At 27.0% G+C, this 21,362-nt stretch overlaps 1 protein-coding gene across 2 annotated transcripts in view; it reads right to left on the minus strand.

The window, feature by feature from the left end:
* Positions 1–5,203: 5,203 nt before the first annotated feature.
* LOC100214512 (uncharacterized) overlaps positions 5,204–21,362 on the minus strand; it is a 24,387-nt gene continuing 8,228 nt past the window's right edge. For both annotated transcript variants that reach the window (XM_065817210.1, XM_065817209.1), the window contains exons 2-3: positions 10,780–10,986; positions 5,204–5,802 (exon numbers count right to left, since the gene is read on the minus strand). In XM_065817210.1, coding sequence (XP_065673282.1) covers positions 5,356–5,802; positions 10,780–10,968 — 636 coding nt within the window. In that variant the 5' untranslated portion in view covers positions 10,969–10,986 and the 3' untranslated portion in view covers positions 5,204–5,355. The remainder of the gene's footprint in view (positions 5,803–10,779; positions 10,987–21,362) is intronic.

Raw genomic sequence — 21,362 nt, forward strand, 5'->3', positions numbered from 1 at the left:
TTTTTTAGGGGGGGGGGGGAGTACACAAAAACTGACATCATATATAACGGGGGTTTGTGCAAAAATTGACAGTTTGACAAAGGGGGAAGGAGGAGTTAAAAATTGAGAAAAAACACTGACATCATTTATAGATGACCCCTATGGGAAATATCTGAAGTACAGTCAATAATAATTGAGTAGTATTTGCTTGCCTTCAAATCAACTAATATTTTTTCTTTGACTGCTTTAGGTAAAATTTGAATAATTTCATTTTGAATATTTTTACCCAAGTAATGACTGTAACTTTCTTTGCTTTTTATTCTCCTGATATGCTCTTTTATCGCGGGATCAAACTTGGCAAGCAGTTCCACTATTTTCAAAAAACAACTATTATTGTCATCATAAAGTTTATCTGAAGTCCCTCGCAAAGCTACATTTTGGGACTCATGAAATTTTTATAATGGAAAAAAGTCGCTCTAGGACATGCCGCCAGTGTTTTGAAGTTTCGTCCATTTGTCTCTGCTGAACTGCATCAATTGTAGATGATTCTTTGAACCTTTAAATAAGATCATGCCAGGTCATATAACAATTCAAATGATTTAAACTTGTCTTGTGAGCATTCAATCTGTTATTTAAGTTTTTCCATTTTGATACGCCTTCACCAGAAACCTCAATCTTTTTAGAAAAGAGTTTGCAACAGAAGCAAAAGGCAGCGTCTTTTCTTTTAGATTAACCTAGCCACTCACGTTTATACTTTTCCCCATTTGGTAGCTTTCGAAAATAATGACTCATATTAAATCTTCGTTTTCTTCCTTCTTAACTAGTGAAAGGAAAGTCAAAATCCATTATTTGAATTGGACCAATTTTGACCAGTTGATCTATCGATGACACAGTATTTTTAGGCCAGCTTCCAACATCCAAGTAATTATCGGAGATTTCTGGTTCAACTGCGCTTTTTGTAGACTCAATGACGGCGTCCATTTGGTTGCTTGCTTCAGAATGATTACAATTGAGATCATTTTGGCTAGTTGATAGCTCACACTGTAATCAAATTTTTAAATATTACTCAAATTTCAAATGATATTCTAGTTAAATTTAATATACGATGAATTATTAAATGTTTGATTTTCCTACCTGAATGTTTTGAAAACTTTTGGAATTAATAGATGGTACTGACGCAACTTCTGAGCAAGTTTTTAAATACTTCTCCAAACTTCCCTTATACTTTGACAGGGAAACATTTTTTTCTTGTTTTCTTTTTTGGTTTTGAGCTCCTGATAATTTTTCCTTTCCAAACATGATGGTTGTTTTTATATCCTCTTTTGAAACTTTTTTTTGTTCACTTAAATTCGTTAAGAGTAAAAAATGTAACATACATTGAATTGAGTTAGCTTCATAAGCAAAAACTTGTTCAATGTGGATTATACCAGTAGTAATGTATAAACTGGTTTTTTAGAGTTTCAACAATTATGAAAAATTTTCTTTAAAAAAATTTCTTATAAAATTGAAATCTTAACCTAAAAACTATTTTATTTTCAATTTGTATTTATTTTTAATTTTTTTTTTTTTTTTGAATTTTCTATTTTTTTGGCGCCCCTTTGAAGTGGTGCCTGTGGCCAAGTGGTGCTTGGCCACGCTGTTGAGCCGGCCCTGTATATATAAACACACACAGTTAGTTAGTTAATTTTGCCATTAAAAATGTTTACAGTGTACAACAATATAAAAAAGTACAACTGGCTGGAGCAAGAAGAAGGCATAAATTAGCCTCATCATCGAGCCCCAATAATAGCGCTAACAAATATCCGTAATATATAAGCAACAGCGTTTTAAAAAAGACAATTTTAAGATAATAAGAAACAAAAAAAGTAATAAAATAGTTAAAAAAATAGATATAAATAAAATGACAAAGTTTTCCGTTTTTGGTTATAAACTAAACGTAATTCGATATATATATATATATATATATATATATATATATATATATATATATATATATATATATATATATATATATATATATATATATATATATATATATATATATATATATATATATATATATATATATATATATATATATATATATATATATATATATGTATATATACCAGAAGCAAAATACAGTATAATAAGTCAATATTTCATAAACAAACTTGAAAGTATAAAAAATACTATCCAGGAAAGGCTTGCAAAAAACCCAAAATCCAAATTCATCTCAGACTTACATCCTCCGGTAAATATTTTAGCAACATTTGGTACAGTCACACCTACAGATGTGTCAAAAATAATCAAAGCTCTCAAACCTAAGACATCGCCACTTGATATTATTCCAACATACATCTTTAAATCTTGTTCAGAACTTTTTAGTCCAATTATAGCTCACCTTGCTAACCTCTCATTCAAATCTGGAATTTTCCCAGCCTCATATAAAGTTGCTCAAATAACACCAATTCCCAAAAAATTAGGACTAGCAGAATTCGACTTATCAAATCTACGCCCAATATCAAATCTCAATACAATTTCCAAAATTCTTGAAATGCTTGCATTATCTCGTCTTCTTCCACACGTAACTTCATCTATTAACTTCAATCCTTTACAATCTGGTTTTAGATCGAATCACTCAACCGAAACAGCACTATTAAAGATATGCAATGACATCCTGCTAAGCATTGATGATGCTTTGAACACTATTCTCCTATCTCTTGACATATCTTCAGCATTTGATACAATTGATCACAGCTTGCTGATTTCTCGCATTAAAGATGAATTTGGTGTCACAGATGTTGCACTAAAATGGCTGACATCATACTTGCACTCTCGAAAATCTTTTGTTTCTATTGGATCAACAAAATCTAGACTAATAGCAAGTTCAACAGGAGTACCACAGGGTAGTGTATTAGGTCCATTTCTATTTTCCATGTTTGTTTCACCTATATATCGTATTATAGCTAAACTCGGTACCAATCATCATCAATATGCTGATGATACCCAACTTTATACTGTCATCAACCCAGGCATAGATAGCATTAATGAAATCAATGTGATTCAAAAATTGTTATTTCTGGAACAACACTAACTACGATAAATTCAGTAAAAATCCTTGGCGTCACCCTAGATTCATCGCTCTCTATGGACAAGCACATAAACAACACTATTAAATCCTGTAATTACCATATTCGTGCACTTCGCCACATTTGTCCATGTCTGACTAAAGAAGCTGCAAATACAATTGCATGTGGCATTGTTAACACTCAGCTTGACTATTGTAACAGTCTTTTATCTGGTACTTATCAAAAAAATATTAAAAAACTCTAACGAATTCAAAATAGCTTACCTCGAATCGTTTTCCATTCTCCTATTCATTTAAATTCAGAAATATTGTTGAAATCTCTTCATTGGTTACCAATAAATTAAAGAATAATCTATAAGATATCAGTTATCCCATAAAATTTTATTATATAAATCTCCTGCATATTTATTTGAACTCCTAGAAGTCCGAACTTCAAAACAAAAAACTAGATCATTAGACAGTTGTCAACTTACACGTCGTCAACAAAAAACTTCTCTAGGCTTAAATTTTTTTTGTATGACTGCACCTTGAATTTGGAATGGTTTATCTATGAACACGCGAAACTCAACCTCTTTAGAAACATTTAAAAAAAGACTAAAATATGAACTTTTTATAAACGCTTTTTCAAACTCATAGCCAACTTGTTTTAGTGCTTCTAAATTACTTCATTACTATTGTGACTGTTGTAAATAATGCCACTTTAATCTCTAATTATTATTATTATAATATATATATATATATTATATATATATTATATATATATATATATATATATATATATATATATATATATAGGGCCGGCTCAAAGCACTATCAACATAATGATTAAACGTGCTGAATCTGGGTACTCTTAAAAAAAACCTAATAAACGAATAAGACAAACTTTAAAATGCTCAAACTCATGTTTGAATAAACCATAAAGATTTCTAAACGACAAACAGTCAAAAAGTTCAACTCAGTAACACATTTGTAAAACACAAAAAAAAAAAAAAAATTAAACCCAGTGAAAAATGTTCCAAAACGTTCTGACAAACAAAAACAGTTGCTAGAACTAAGTGCAGTCTATTGCGTCAGAAATTCAAAAATCGTAAAACAATCATTGACTATGAGTCTTATTTCATGTTAAATCATTCCAGTATCAATGGAACTAATATATTTTATACTAGCGATGTAAAACTTACTCCATTTACAGTTAAACATAAAAAAAAAACAGCAAAAATTTCAAAAATTTTAAAAGACCTTTGTCTATAAGAATAATTGGCATGCAGAAAATCTGTAAAAGTTACGCTCTAGAATCAAGTATCGCTTTACTAAACTTGATATTGCGCTCATATAGAGTTTATCCCATTCTATATCAAGCCTAGTTGACAAGTCAGCAGGAATGGTTTAATTGAAATTAACTGATTATATAGATAAAAACTAGAATAAAAATACTTTCTAAAACGTTTTCATGTCAAAAAACAGTAAATTTCTAATGATATTGCAATATTTTAGGCACCTTTAGCAGAGTTGTTGATATGATTTAAAAAAACAAACAAAAAACAAAAAACTTCATACATTAATTATAACTATAATTAAAATTATTTTATTAATGACTAAAATTTGACCAACCCATTTTAATATGTTATTTGTTGACATTATGGTTAAATTTTGACTATCTAATTTTTTAAATGTTAAGAATATTTTAGAGAAATTCTCTAAATTCCTTTTATTTAATATGGAAGTGTCCTCAAGCAGCTCTGACGTGTTTACAATCAACCTTTTTTAAACTTTATCTACGAAAAAAGAAAAACCTTAAACCACAAAAAATATATAATAAATAAGAATAGAAAATGTTCATGCAATCCAAAAAATTCAGTTAAAAAATTGATTTTCACATAATTGATTTCTACAAGTCGTTTTTTTTGCTTTAATATAAAATTTAAATAATTTTTTTTTTTTTTTTATTATTAAAAAAAAAAAAAAAAAAAAAAAAAAAAAAAAAAAAATCAGAATTTTAATAATCATAAAATATTTATTAAATTAAAAGTTAAAATTTTTTTCATTATGTCAAAAAATTAAGTTAATTGGATTTCACTTGTAGAAAAAAATTTCTTGGTGCTGCTAATGTGATTTTATATACAAAAAAAAACATTCAAAAAAAAAAACTAAAAATTTCAGTTTAAATTATATTCAATCTCTGTCCAAATTTTCATCATTAAAAAGATGTTTTTTTATGTTAAACAACTTTTACAATGGCATAAATATTATTATTAAAATTTCTTTACTTTCAGAAAGAAAATATTTATTATTTATATTTATATAAATTACGCTTGAAACAAACAAAACATAAGACAATCTAAATCTATTTTAATCTTACTAAAAGTTACTGCAATAGGTTCATCACGTCTTGCCAAAAAACTAACAACAGAAGGTACATTATACCTTTTTAATACATCCAGTAAAATTAAAGCGTCCGTGTATCGAGTAAAGCACTCCATTGTAACATATTCTTCCCCCTCACCCATAATCCAATGAACTTGTTTTTCAAAAGTTTTACGCATTTCTGCTTCTTTTTCAGTTGAACTTAAAGAGTCCTGTAAACCAAAGAACTGAATCTGGTTATTAGATAAAGATATATGGACAACGTTTTCATTAATTCTATCGCTATCATTTTTTGACCTTGTCGTCGTACTTATACTCGGAGACAAAAAATCATCTAATTCAAAAGTGTCTTCTTTTTCTGTTACCAACTTTTGTAGCTTATTTTTTAACTAAAAATAAAATAGAAAAGAAATTCAACTATACTTTACACAGAAATACATTAATCACAACTTGATTTGAAAAAATTGGTTACATAAAAATTTAGCAAATCTTGTTAATGTACACTGAAATGTTAATGCTAATGTACACTGGAATAACTTTAAAAGAGTTGTATACTCAAGTCACATTTAAGATATTTTGTTACAATTATTGTAAATAAATAAAAATTATTTATCAATTGTCACTTATATTTAAGAATAGATTTTCCTGAGTTTATATAAGCTTTTCTCTTAACACTCTCTATATGACTTATTTAACTTATTTTTGTTGATTTTGATTTACAAATAATCATCACTTGAACTTATAAATGAATGAAACTTATTTACTTATTAATGAACAAATTGAACTTTTTTCTTTGAAAAAATATGAACATTCCAAACCTTAAAAAACTCCTTTGATTGAATATTTGCAATCAAACCACATAATTATTTCAAAAACATCCTAATTACCTAAAATTGAAAAATGCTCCACCATTTTCATGTATTTCCAAAATAAAGTGGAAACTTTAACGACTTTGATGATTAGATATCTTTAACTAATAGGTTGTCTAGTACCCAGTAGGTAGTCCAGCAAAGGTAGGTAGGCAGGTAGTAGCAAGGTAAACAGATTTGGCATTTTTATTTTACAAAATTTGATATCAATAATAAAAATATTAAAAACAGAAAAAATAGATAAAAAATAATAACTTTTAAAAAGTTTAAAGACTTAAAATTAGTTTCAAAGACTTTCAAATCATTACATTGTAAACATATGCAAACATTGCAATCAAGCATTGCAATCAAACATTGCAATCAAGCATTGCAATCAACATTGCAATCAAGCATTGCAATCAAGCATTGTAAATTTTATGCAGATAAAACAAATATGATAACAAAAAAACTTGATCAGTAATGAAATGTTTTAGGACAAGAAGAAGTTCTTTTATGGTTTCTTTTTTTTTTGTTGATCTATAATGTTATTACGTTGTGATGTGTAGATCCCATAATGATATATGTAAATAGATATTTGTAATTAGATATATGTACGTATAGTTTTTCATTATTTGTTTTTTCTTCATTTTCTGAAAATTTAAAGAACACATTTTATGAATTATAGTGCACAAAATAAATTACGAACTTGCATCCTTAGATGTGTTATACTGAAATAAGTAGCTTCAGAGAATAGAGGGCTTCAGTAAATACATCAACTGACTATCTAGGTAGAACATGCAGAGGAGTGTCCCTACATTGACTTAGTGCTTGGGTTTTTTTTTTTTTAAATTTCATTAGTCTTTTTTTCTTAAATATATATAAAAAGCACATTAAAAAATTATTTTACTTTTTTAATGTTAATTTACCTCCCCAACGCCATGAAAGCCATTACTTAAATTGTGGTTACAACCCTCTCTCAACTCTATAACTATATTCTTTTCTATTTTTAAATATCATTTAACACTACTTTTAAGTATTGTTAAGTGAAAAACAGTGTGCACATATAGCAGAGATGTGATTAAACATTTTTAACTAAAGCTGATAAAAAAAAAAACTTTAATTTATTTAAACCTGAATTACACAATTAAAATTAGCAAGGTTTTTTAGTCTTTTATTAATAAACACTTAATCTCTTATCTTGAATCTAATAATTTATCATCTGATCATCAATATGGATTTCAATCTTTTCAATTTACATCTGATTTGTTAACAGTAACAACCAATACTGTTTATCATGCATTAGATAGATGTGGAGAAGTTAAGGCTATCGCTCCCGACATTTTCAAAGCCTTTGTAGCATGTTTAGCATGCGGGTCTTCTCCATAAGCTCTCTATTTACGGTGAATCAGGTAACATCTTTAAGACTATTGAATCCTTCCATACTAATTGTAGTATAAAAGTTGTCCTCGATAGACAGCACTCTTCTTCATGTCCTGTAACTTAAGTGGTTCCTCAAGATTCTATCCTTGGCCCTATACTTTTTTTAATTTACATTAATGATCTCCAAGAAATTCTAATATCTAAGGTAGCATTGTTTACTGATGATACTACCATTTATTCTTACCTTGAGAAAAAGTCAACACTCTCTGATTGCTTGGAGAGGATATTTGAGCTTGAAAAGGATCTCACTTCTGCTACAGAATGGGGCACTCAGCGGCTGGTTAACTTTAACTCAGATAAAACTCAATTTAGATCTTCCTATATTTATGAAGGGTAATGTACTCGATGAGTCATCTACCCTTTATTTTCTAAGATTAACTCTGTATTCCTATCTTTCTTGAAAACCATATATCAAATCCATTGTAAAATTAGCATCTGCTAAGATTGCATCACTTTATCGCGCTCGCCACTTTTTTACTGCAAATTCTAATCTTTACCTCTACAAATCTCAAATCCGTCAAAGATGCCCTTTCTCTTTTAGACAAGGTGCAAAAACGCATTGTATACATAGTTGGACCTGCTCATGCAGCCAACCTTCAACTATTGTCACATTATCGTAATGTTGCTTCTCTTTTATCTATAAATAATATAATGGGCGCTGCTCTAAAGAGATAGGGTCTCTTGTGCCATCTACTAAAATTCATACTTGTGTTACTCCTCATTTAATTAAGTCTCATCCTTTTACTGTGACTGTTCCTGAGTGCTACAAAAATTCTTTTTTGTCTAATAAAATTTTTTTCCTCGAACATTAGTTCTTTGGAATTCACTACCTTCATCTTGTTTTCCTGATTCATATAATTTACACTCTTTTAAGTCATCTGTTAATCATTATCTTGCTTTATAAACTTTATCTTTTCTCTTTCAGTAACTTCTAACTTTATTAGTGGTTGCTTACAGCTTTGTTGGAAGTGAAGATGTTTTAAAAAAAGTATAATAATAGCTTCATTATAGAGAGTATTGTTAATAATTACAATTGCATTTCAATTTGATAAGCTATGGCATATGTAAATATTTTTAAATTTTTTTCTGAATTTATTGTCTTCTATAAGGTTCTACAATTCTATAGAAGTGGTTTTGATTGTTTTTATTGAAAGTTGGTATATGCAGTTTTTAATAATGACCTACATTTGTGAATTTTTAAATAATTTTTGACATTAATCAAAAAATTATTATTTTGATCTTAATCATTAAAATTAGTTTCCTCTGGTTTTTTTTAGCCTAATCATTTTTTTGAGCTGTTAATTTTTAGTACTAATCTGCTTTCCCCATTTACAATTGATAAGTAGCACAATTCAATATAACCGTTTTAAAAAGAAGCAAAAAAAAAAAAGCAAGCTTTACAAAAGTTGATGGCTTGGGCAAGCTATTTTTTATTAAACATATTTTTTTATTCTGATTTTGTTTCTAAATTTTTAATTTATTTTTGGATACATATATATATATATATATATATATATATATATATATATATATATATATATATATATATATATATATATATATATATATATATATATATATATATATATATATATATATATAGCGCAGTATATATATATATATATATATATATATATATATATATATATATATATATATATATATATATATAGGTGTTAAAATAACACCTCTCACGTCACACTAGCTAAGTGTCTAATGTCATCTCTGACGTCACACTAAAATAGTATGATGTCAGAGATGTTATTTTAACATCTCTGACATCCATGTGCCACAAAGGAGTGTCGCTACATCGACTGAGGGAAAGAGATATTTTCTTATAAAATTTTGTGTTTTTCTTCTTTTTTTGAAAATACTGTATGCTATATATATATATATATATATATATATATATATATATATATATATATATATATATATATATATATATATATATATATGTGTGTATATATATATATTATATATATATATATATATATATATATATATATATATATATATATATATATATATATATATATATATATATATATATATATTTGACCATGCAAATGGTTTTTTTTGTTGTCAACTTGACCATCACTGCTTAGATGTTTTGATTTCAGAAATGCGCTGAAATAAAAAACGCTAAGATAAACTTAAACAAGGAAAAAAAATTAAAAAACCAATTAAAGAAAGGAAACAATTCCCTATGAAAAAATATTTATTAGCTTTAAAATAAAACACAAAAAACTTAAACTCAAAGCGAAAATTACTTTTTGTTGTTTTTAATTGCATTTGAAATAAATTACTTTACAACTTATCTTTTAAAATGTTTTATTAAAGTTATGCAAAACGCTTTTACAAATTACTTGTAATGATTGTTTAGTAAATGAAAAAACTTTATTTAAAATATTAAAAAGAAAAAAACATAATATTTTTAAATTGTATAAAAGTAAAGAAAATAAATCATTTCATTGCAATGGGAAAGTTTAATTTAACTTATTCATAAGATGAAGTAGCTTAAAAAAAATGATTTTAAAAAATTTTCAAGAAAAAAAACTATAAGCTTATTCTAATTGTTTCAATTTATTCGAATTGTTTGCTATATTTTTTATCCAGAACACATGTTATATGGCCTAGTCAATGACAAAAATTTCTTTAATAAAAAAATTCTTCCATGGCTTACAACTTCATCATAAATGAACCTAATTTAAAACACTTAAATAGTCAACAGGAAGAGAGCTTAACAGCATAAGCAAACTTGCAAAAAATTATGTACTTTGCTTTAAATAATGTATTTAAAATAATGTATATAAGAATATAATCAAAGAAATGTGTTATCAAATTAAAAAGTAAAAAAAAAAAATAATAAGATTTAATAAAAATATAAAATTTAACAAAAAAATAAGATTTAACAAAAGAAAAAGATTTAACAAAAAAAGTTAACTGTTGATTAAAAACGTTTTATTTTTTTCAGGGCTTAGTTATCAATTGTAATAATATTTTTATTAATTTTTTAAATTTCAATTAATAACTACCCATTGTTATATAACATAAAATTTATATAATTATACGTACAGCAAATTCTTCAACTAGATCAGAGCCAGCTTTTAAAAATTCTCCATTTAATATACTAGACAAGTCATGCTGATTTAAACCTTCTTCCGGCATAAACTTTCCTTGATGTAAATAACATGAAACAAATAAACCTTCTGCAAAAATAACTGGACGAGCACATGCAATGCTAGTTAAATTATTATGCTCCATTTATCATGTTGTACATTACTAAATATGAATGAATAATTAAATATAAGAACTAAAATATCAGCTACACAGTAAACAAAATTATTTTTAAAAAAGCAGTAAACTTATTTTAAAGTGGTCAACTTAGTTATTTCAAAATTTTCAAAACAACTAATCATACATATTTTTAACTAAAGTAGTTTGTTACATTGGTAACAAGCTACTTTAGTTAAAAATATACTTTAGTTACTCAATATAACTTACTCAATACAAAATACTCAATACAATACAATACAATTTTACAAGGCTAAGTAACTTTTTATTGTTGACATGCTATGAGCTATCATATTATGTCAACTAAAAATTTATGCAGCCTAGAAATCAAGCTTCTTTCAAATACTTTCTAACATTTTATGTTTTGATTTTTGCATACAAGCCTTCCCAGGAAAAGCATGTGGTTTTTTGTCTTGTTTGTCAATGCATAAGTGTTTATTTAGACAACTTGGCCACGGTTGTTTGCAAGTTTTATTATATTAAGCATTTCAATTGGTTGTGGAAAAAACTAAGTTTTGAAAATAAAAATTTAAATTTAAAAAAAAAATAATCTGTGCACTGTTTTTATTTCCATTTTTTTAGGGTGGTTGTTATTTTCAGCAATGAAATTAGATAAAGCAAAGCAATAAAAAACAGTTATAAGTCGACATTAAAAAGACTGATTTGTCTATGTTTTAATATGTTTTTTAAAGAGAAAGTGAAAATGTAAATTTTATCTATTTGTAAAATATGTTCGTATAATTTTACAGCCAGAAAGGTGTGCCATTTCACGCCATAATATGACCACGCAAATACTATTTGATTTTGAAAACTTGACTGTTAACATGCTTTAAAAATCTGTATCATAACAATCTGTATCATATCTTAACTATGTTACTTACTAAATTATCTTAACTATGAAGAAACTTAAAAAAAAACTTATCATAAAAGAAGCAAATAAATCTTCATAAAAAAATAACGAAAAATAAAATAAAAATAACTTAACTAAAACTAAAATAAAAAAACTAAAACTTAACTAAAATAAATAATAAACTATAGCGATAAGATAATCTAAATTATGTTCGGAATAAATAAATTTGAATCGTTTATCTTTTTGGTGGTCATTTGAAACCCCCTTGAAAGAATTTTTTGTTTAAATTGATTCAACTGAGTTTAATGTTATTACTGATATTTGTGTTCCTGCGTAAAGATTTTATTGATGATTCTTTATCATTTTCAATATTTGTCTTTAGATCTTGAATAAGGAATACAATATTGAAAGTTTTCCAGCTTGGATGTTTTTACAAAAATTTATATATTGTTTTAATTGCCCCGATTTTGACGTATTATGTAAATATAATAATTAATTTTTATTTTACTTAGAAAAAAATATATAATCAAATATTATAAATGAAAATTTAGCTACTTTATTTAAAAGGGTTTTGCTAATATAAAAATGTTAGTAAAGATAAACGTATCGAAGTTATTTATTTTCAACATAATTAAAAACCAATTTTTACAAGCATATAATTTTTACAAGCATTAAAAACCAATTTTAACAAGCATATATTGTCCCTATATGAATACGCCTATGTAATGCATGTGTATATGTTTATATACGCATGATACGTATAGGCTTTACTTTCTAAATCACTTTTTCAATTATATAATTAAAATTATTTGTTCGTCAGTAAGCGCACGTTAAGCTTATTTAATTAAGGCTGCCCAAAAAAAAAAAGAAAACATTTTTCTTTTAAATCTAGCTGCATATATATTTGCTTTGTAACCATTTATCTTTTTTTTTTTTAAAAAAAAAAAAATCTTTTTGTTGTATGTTTTTGAATGATATACATCTCTTCACATTCAGATTTTTTATATCATTTAAGCCTCTCAGCTTATTATATATATATATATATATATATATATATATATATATATATATATATATATATATATATATATATATATATATATATATATATATATATATATATATATATATATATATATACACTGCAGGCCAAAAGTTTCCGGACACTTGATATTTTTATACAAAAAGCTAAAATCTATCCTGTATCATTAAATTAACCAATAAAATTAATTTATAATACTTAAACTTACTAATTTTAAGTGTTTATGTAAGTTTGAGGTCAGTAATTGGGTATTACTGACCTCAAACTTAAATAAGTAAGTTTTTTTTTTTAATTGTTTATTTTAACTTGATATATAGCGTTACATTACTCTTAAGAGTTTGGTCTTGTTAAAGTTATTTATTTGTTGAAACATGAAGTAAATATTTATAATATAATGATAGCCGACTAAAATGATTAAGAATATTTAGTTTTGTTTAGTTTTCATTTGGTATTAATGATGGTTACATTAAAAAATCTTGAAAAAAGTTTTAAAATTTTATAATTCGACTATTTAACTAAAAATATGGGTAAGAAACAATCTTTAACGGTTGCAAAACGTTCTGAAATAATTACATTACATAAAGAAAGTTATTCAGTTCGTAAAATTTGCAAAAAATTAAAAGTTGCCAGAAGTACTGTACAAGATACCATCAAACGATGAAAAGAAACAGGCATTTTTGAAGACAAAAAAAGATCTGGTAGACCACGGAAAACAACAAAAGCAGAAGATAATAGTATAATATTGATGAGTAAAAGGAATCGAAGACTTACGGCCCCGGAAATAACTTCAGGCTTTAATAGGAGTCATTCAAAATCTATTTCATTAACCACTACGAAACGACGTCTTAGACAAACAGGACTTTCTGGCCGTATAGCAGTCAGGAAACCGTTGCTACGGATTGGAAATAAAAAGAAAAGGTTACAATGGGCTATAGACCATTGTAACCTTTTCTTTTTATTTCCAATAAAAAAAGTACTATGGACCGACGAGTCCAAATTTGAACTGTTTGGGCAAAGACATAGAATTTACATCAGAAGAACAACAAAAGAAAAAATGATCCCAGAGTGTTTAGTGCCGACAATCAAGCATGGTGGTGGGTCAGTTATGGTATGGGGATGTTTTTCTTCAGCTGGTGTTGGTGACCTAGTTAAAATTGAGGGTATTATGAAAAAAGAACAATATAAAACAATTCTAGAAAACAATGCTATACCTTCTGGCTTAAGAACTATTGGTCGTAGTTTTTTTTTAATGCAGGACAATGACCCTAAACACACCTCAAAATTATGTAAGAACTGCATAAAGGAACAAGAGGATAATGGTGTCCTCAAAAACATGACCTGGCCGGCCCAATCACCAGATTTGAACCCAATAGAGTTACTGTGGGAAGAATTGGACAGAAAGGTCAGACAAAAATGCCCAACATCCAATGAGCACCTGTGGCAGATATTAGATGAATCCTGGTTATCAATTACACTCGAAATAATAAATAAATTAGTAAATAAGATGCTACGGATCGCAAAAAAAGTGATAAAAAATCGTGGGTTATTTTTTGACGAAAAGACAGTTTAATAATAATAGTGTTGTTAGTATTTTTTTTATTTCATTTTATTTTTTTCTTAAATAGTAACTATATGTATCTTTTATAAATAAATATGATATTTGAATTTTTTTGAAATAATTATGGAAGTTTTAATTAAAAATTAAACGAAATCCAAGTGTCCGGAAACTTAAGGCCTGCAGTGTATATATATATATATATAAATATATATATATATATATATATATATATATATATATATATATATATATATATATATATATATATATATATATATACATACATATATATATATATATATATATATACATATACACACACACATATATATATATATTATATATTATATATACATATATATATATATATAAATATATTTATATATATATATATATATATATATATATATATATATATATATATATATTAATATATATATATATTAATATATATATATATATATATATATATATATATATATTAATATATATATATATATATATATATATATATATATATATATATATATATATATATATATATATATATATATATATATATATATATTAATATATATACATAGTTTTTTGGCTTCAATTATGCCATGATATCTACACATTTTACACATGGCCTTAATTATTTCCTATTACCTTTTTATTCCTGTGCATTTTTTATCCCCAATCTTTGCCCAGATACTTGGTGCATTTTAACATTCGACTCAGTGCCTTTCCTTCTACTTGCCCCTCCCTTTTGGTCTACTATGTTATTGGTGAATAATTACTTAAAAAAAAATCTTTGCTTGAATTTATGCTTTTATACTGGACATTTGTCTAACACCTTTTAATAGTTTTTAGCTAACTCTTACTCTAATATAATCTTTTCTCCTACATCCCTGAGGCTCCTACAGCTGTATGTGTTCCACTAAAGTAATTAGTTCCAGTTGCGAATGTTAAATGTTAATGTAACAAGTATATGTATTGCAAAATAAAATCTTTTGAAGCATTAAATTTAATAAGCAACCTAAAAAAATAAAATAAAAATAGTACACAAGTTATTTAAATTTATCATTTTTTTCTATTTAAATTTATTTAAATTCATATTTTATTATTCTTATCTTGATAGGAAGCCAACACTCTCTTATTGTTTGGAGGGGACATATGAGCTTAAAAACGATCTCACTTCTGCTACAGCATGGGGCTCTCAGTGGCTGGTGAACTTTAACTCAGATAAAATTCAACTTTTTTCAGCTAATTGTTATTGCAACTATTTAGATTTTGCTATATTTATAAACGGTAATGTACTCAATTAGTAAACGACCAGAGTTGTTATATGACCGGGGCCGGGTTTGATAAAATGTAGTCGGGGCCATGGTTGTGACCAGGGCTGCATAAACATTTATACTGTCTAAAGTATACTTTTTTAATTCAAAACTCATGTTATATTTTTTATATATATGCATATATAAATATCATTATGATCAACATAATCATCATAATCATCATTATGATCATGATCATCATTTGATCATATTCTCTTTCGGCAAATACCATACAATACAAATACTAAAGTTTATATAAATATGTAAGGATATTGTATGCCAGTATCTAAATAAATAGCAAACATGTACGTTTATATCCATAATATGTATGCATAAAGCGCATCTCGGAAGCTTTTATTCCTTCTGGATTAGGGTAAATTTAGTATTCCATAAATTTAGAATCCCGGGATTCCCGGTGTGTAACTTATTTATCCGGGGAATTCCCGTCCTAATTTTTAATATAATATTAAGCGGTGTTTAACACAAATTTATCTTAGCACGCTAATCTATATTATTATTTAAAATAAAATATTGTTTTAAAAAACAAAAACAATCAATTGATTTGTCACTTAATCATGAACAAATTTTTCCCATAAATAAACCTGCTGCAAAAAAACTCTTCTAATTCAATTGATGTTGGCTTGATGGTCATTAATGTGGAGTATATTCTTTCTAAACATTCGCTACGCTTTCTAGTTGCCTCAAAAAGTTTGATTTCTTTTGTGAGGTTTTTTAAATTGTTAATGTCTTCTAGAGCTGCTTTTTCTACTTGTTTGACATTACAAATAATCGCATCCAATTTTTGTTCAAGTGTCAAAATACTTTTGCCTAATAAATTTGGAGCAACAGGTTAAGGTATTGACGGGTCAGAAACCATGCTTTTATTATCACAACTCACTTCAACTATTTCATTATTTGACGAACTAGTGCTAGCATCCTCTATGTACAACCTGGTATAAATTTTTTCTGCTGTTGCTTTTAATGCATGTTTGGACGTTAAGAGTAAATTGGAGTTGATATTTGATTCCTGATTATAACTAATTGGTTAGTTTAAAAATTTTAGTAGTCCAATTAAATTGGCATTTCTGCATACTTCAATTCTCTTCTGCACAGATTGAAGCAGTTTATTAGCTATCAAATTTTTTTTCTCTATCAAATCGTCAAAGATGAATATCATTACACCTGCGTCAAGTAGAGTAGCATTACTTCTACCAAGTTTTTCTATTCCAACTTTTATCGGATCCAGAGGAATTGTTATGGCGTTCATAATCGCATATTCATCTTCGGAGATATTCAGAACTTCTTTTAAATCAATCATTGCTTTTAGTATACATGTTTATACTTTAAGGAATCTTTCTACCATTGCAACAAGACTATTCCACCTTGTTTTGACATCTAATATCAACTTCAGTTTTTTATGAAACATAGATTTACGTAGATTTGTAAAACGTCATTTTTAAGAGGTGATTTGCAAAATATTCAAACCACTTTTTGAACCTTCTGAATTGTTAAGGCTATATTTACGCTATTTTGTAAATCATCAATAAACGTAATGCCTGTTGAGCTGTATGACTCATTATTACAGTCAAATACATAACTCAACATAATCACTTAAACTTTCATTGGAATCTTGCAACTGTGATTCAAACTCAATATTTTGCTGAAGAGTCTGACTTTTTGTAAAGAACATGAAATACTGCCAAATGAAGTCTGTGGGCATAACACAGCTGATGTTCAATACCACTTAGCCGTCCAAATTTTTTCATTATGGATGCTCCACCAGTGACACTAGCTATGATGTGCTTTTTAATTGATAAATTGAAATCTGACAGTTTATTTTCAACCAGATCGACAATTTTTTCTGCAGGAAGTGATCCAGCTATCGGAGTCAATCCCAGGTTCCTAAACTTTGTTAATAAGTGTAAATTTACATTTAAATAACGTTGATTTTTTAAAGTCGTATACTCGTCTAATGATAAAGAAAATCGCAACCTGCTAGATATTTCTTTTGTTATCTCTAAAACCACAGTTTGTTTAGCTAAATCATATTGTTTTTTTATCATACTCATAACATGGGATAGATTTTTTGGTAATAACATGTCTTTTTCAAACAATGATTTTCTAATGAATTCACTTTTTGTTATGGCATTTATTGAGAAGCCATCCACCATTGCTAGCATTGACAAAATTTCCTTGATAGTCTGCTGTTTAACAAACAATGTGATTTTCTTTTGCACAATTTTAATTTGCGAACCAGTATCTTCATGTAGACACTTCATATTGTAATCCAAATCTTTATGCGCGTTTTTTAAATGATGAAGGAGTCCACTTGTCGAAAAATCCTCGCACATTATCTTTACATATGTATGTTATCTTATGTATGACTTTATATGTCTTTGTTTGCCGTTTTTTAAATACAAAAATTATTAAATATTTCAATAATTCAATACAGAAAAAGTTCAACTTTTCAATAATTTAGAAGCTTAAAAATCAAACTTACTGTTTTTGCCACAAGAAATCTTTTTTACTTTTTACTCATATTTTATAATAACGAGAAAAAAAAAACATCACATTGCGAATTACAATGCATTCCTTGAGTTAGATAGTTAAAGATAGTTTCAATAACCTTTCTTGTTGTGCTAGGTTTTATGTAAAGTATGAACACATAAAACACAACTAAATACAACAATATTTTTTATTAATTTTGGTTGAATTAGTTCAAACAGTTATCATATGTAAAATTAAAAAAAAAAATTTCCAGGATATAAAATGTTCCAGGATATATGAGTGATATCCTGGGAAATTCTGCTGCCACTTTTATCCCCGAGATCCCGGGAAAACAGGATCCCGGGGATAAAAAAGAACCCTATTCTGGAATAAAATTTCTAAAGCTTTTATTTCTTCTCTTCGATTTTAAGTCAAACCTCATTCTACTCCACATTTTTCACCATCTTGACCAGTTGATGTTTTAAACTTTAATCATTTTTTACATCTTCTTTACAAGAACATCTCTCTTAAGAACAAATGTTCTTTTATTATTCGAAGAAGCTGATGGAAAAAGGTCCTGTCTGATGTTAAGCTCTGTTATTCTCATTTTACTAAACATTGTATCTTATCCCAGATGTTAGGTTCTAGGGATATTTGATTAGTCTTCATCAGTAGTTAACTAAAGTAAGTCTAATATTTAATCTCTAATTCATGGATCTGATCTTTTTACTTCTCCCCAGAATAAAGCAGAGTTATTTGCAAAGAAATCTTACTTTACTTTGACTCTTGAATCTAATGGTCATACTCTTACTGACAGTTAAACAGATTAACCCATTGTTAAACATCCAAAACACTCTGGCTTCCAATGCTAAAGTTGATTCTTAATTAATAACTTTTACAGTTTGTCCTCCAGAAAAGATTTCCATCATAGTCTTAAAAAAGTGTTCTCCAGAACTCTCTTCAATTTTTGCTAAATTTTTAAAAAGTGCTAAATAAGTGGTTCCAATTTTTTAAAACTCTAGAAAACACTTTGACCTTGAAACAGTCAATCTGTTGTTAGTTTCTTTATAGAAAAGTTTTGAGATTAATTAATTTTTTTCTAATTGCAGTATTAAAGTTATTCTTGAAGGCCTACACTCTTTTTTATTTCAAGTAACGTTAAGGGTACCACAAGGTTCTATCTTTGCTTCTGCATTGTTTTTTATTTACAATATCGATCTTCATGAAAATTTTATATCTAAAGTGGCTCTATTTTTCATTGCTTAGAACAAGCAGTCAATTTTCAATCTGATCTCTCTTTTGTAACAGCCTAAGGCTTACAGTGGCTTATGGATTTAAATTCTGGACTTAAAATTCACAATTTTTGTTAGACAACGAAACTCACTTATTTACTGCAAAAAAATATTGCAAAAATGTTGGCATTCCTATGTTGATGAATAACAACCCTTTTTACTTTCAGACAAAGCACATTGTAAATGTAATTAGACTTGCTATATCTGCCAAGCTTGAGTCTCTCCCATTGTTATAAGGTTGCATTTCTTTCTTTTTTCTACAAATACTATCATGGTCAATGCTCAAACGAGTTATTTTCTCTATAATGATAAGCCAAAACTCATTCTTATTTGGCTTCTTATTCAACAAGTTGCATCCATTTACTGTATCTGTCCCTTTATGCTATAAAAACGCTTATTAATCCAGTTTTATTCCTTGCACATCAAAAAAACCTTTTAACTCTTATCTATTTTCATGTTTTCCTTTTTATACAACCTACAACTTTTTAAGTCTTTAGTTAACCGTTTCCGCATTTTAGTTTATTCTCTATTTAAAGTAACTCATAACTTAATAGTAGTTGCTTGCGATCTTATTGGAAGTAAACTAGAGTTTAAAAATATATTAATTTATGCCAGTATTTAATAAATAGTAAATGTAAGCATAAAATTATAATATATAAAGTATTTTGAAATTTTTTTCTAGCCCTAGCTATCAACCCCTACTAAATCTTATAATTTTGCCGGGGCCAGAGACGAGTTTAGCAAAAAGTCTCATTTTCAGCCTGGGCCAGGGCCCCGGTCACTAGCTATACTTAATTAGTCACCTACCCTTCATCTTCTAAGATTAACACTTATTTCCGATCTTTTTTGGAGACCATAAATAAAATAGATTGCAAAATTAGCTAAGGTTGCATCTTTTTGTTGTGCCCCTTACTTTTTTACTCAGGACTCTATTCTCTATCTCTATAAATCTCAAATTCGTCTTTGTATGGAATACTGTTGACATATCTGGGAGAGATCTTTTTTTAGACAAGGTGCAAAAAGGCATTGTAAACATAGTTGGACATGTTCTTGTAGTCAACCTCCAAACATTATCACATCCTCATAATGTTGCTTCTCTTTTTCTTTTCTATAAATACTATGATGAGTACTATTCTAAAGAGATAGCGCCTCTTGTGCCATCTACTAAAATTTATTCTTGTGTTAATACTCTTTATTCAATTAAGTCTCATTTTTTAAAAGTGAAATTCTTTCAATTTCAAGCAATTATAAATCAATGTCTGAAAATTATGCAAAAACTTTAAAATGGTGGATGATTCGGAATCTACAGTTTATAATGCTTATTTTCATTAAGTTGTTTTAGTACAACGCTAGAGTTTATCTTCAAAAAATGGATTATTCTGAACAATCATGACAGTTTAAATAAATAATATGGCTTTAACTTTTTTTATAGTTATCATGAAGGCAATCGAAAACAGTTGTGGCCATAAAGGCCAGTCTAGGAGGCTACTTAAACTATGGTTACCACTTTCTCTCAATTCTATAACTCCTAAAACATGAGTCTTGTTGAACAAGGCCATTGCACAGAGAAATAAGTATAAATATATAATATTATATGTGTATATATATATATATATATATATATATATATATATATATATATATATATATATGTATATATACATATATACACATATATGTATATATATATATATATACATAAATATATATATATATATATATATATATATATATATATATATATATATATATATATATATCCTGACAAGTCGGTAGAATATGAGAGAAGTGCTGCTACATTGGTAGAAGGTATGTG

The sequence above is a fragment of the Hydra vulgaris genome, chromosome 14 (assembly GCF_038396675.1).
Source record: "Hydra vulgaris chromosome 14, alternate assembly HydraT2T_AEP".
NCBI classification, from domain to species: Eukaryota; Metazoa; Cnidaria; class Hydrozoa; order Anthoathecata; family Hydridae; genus Hydra; species Hydra vulgaris.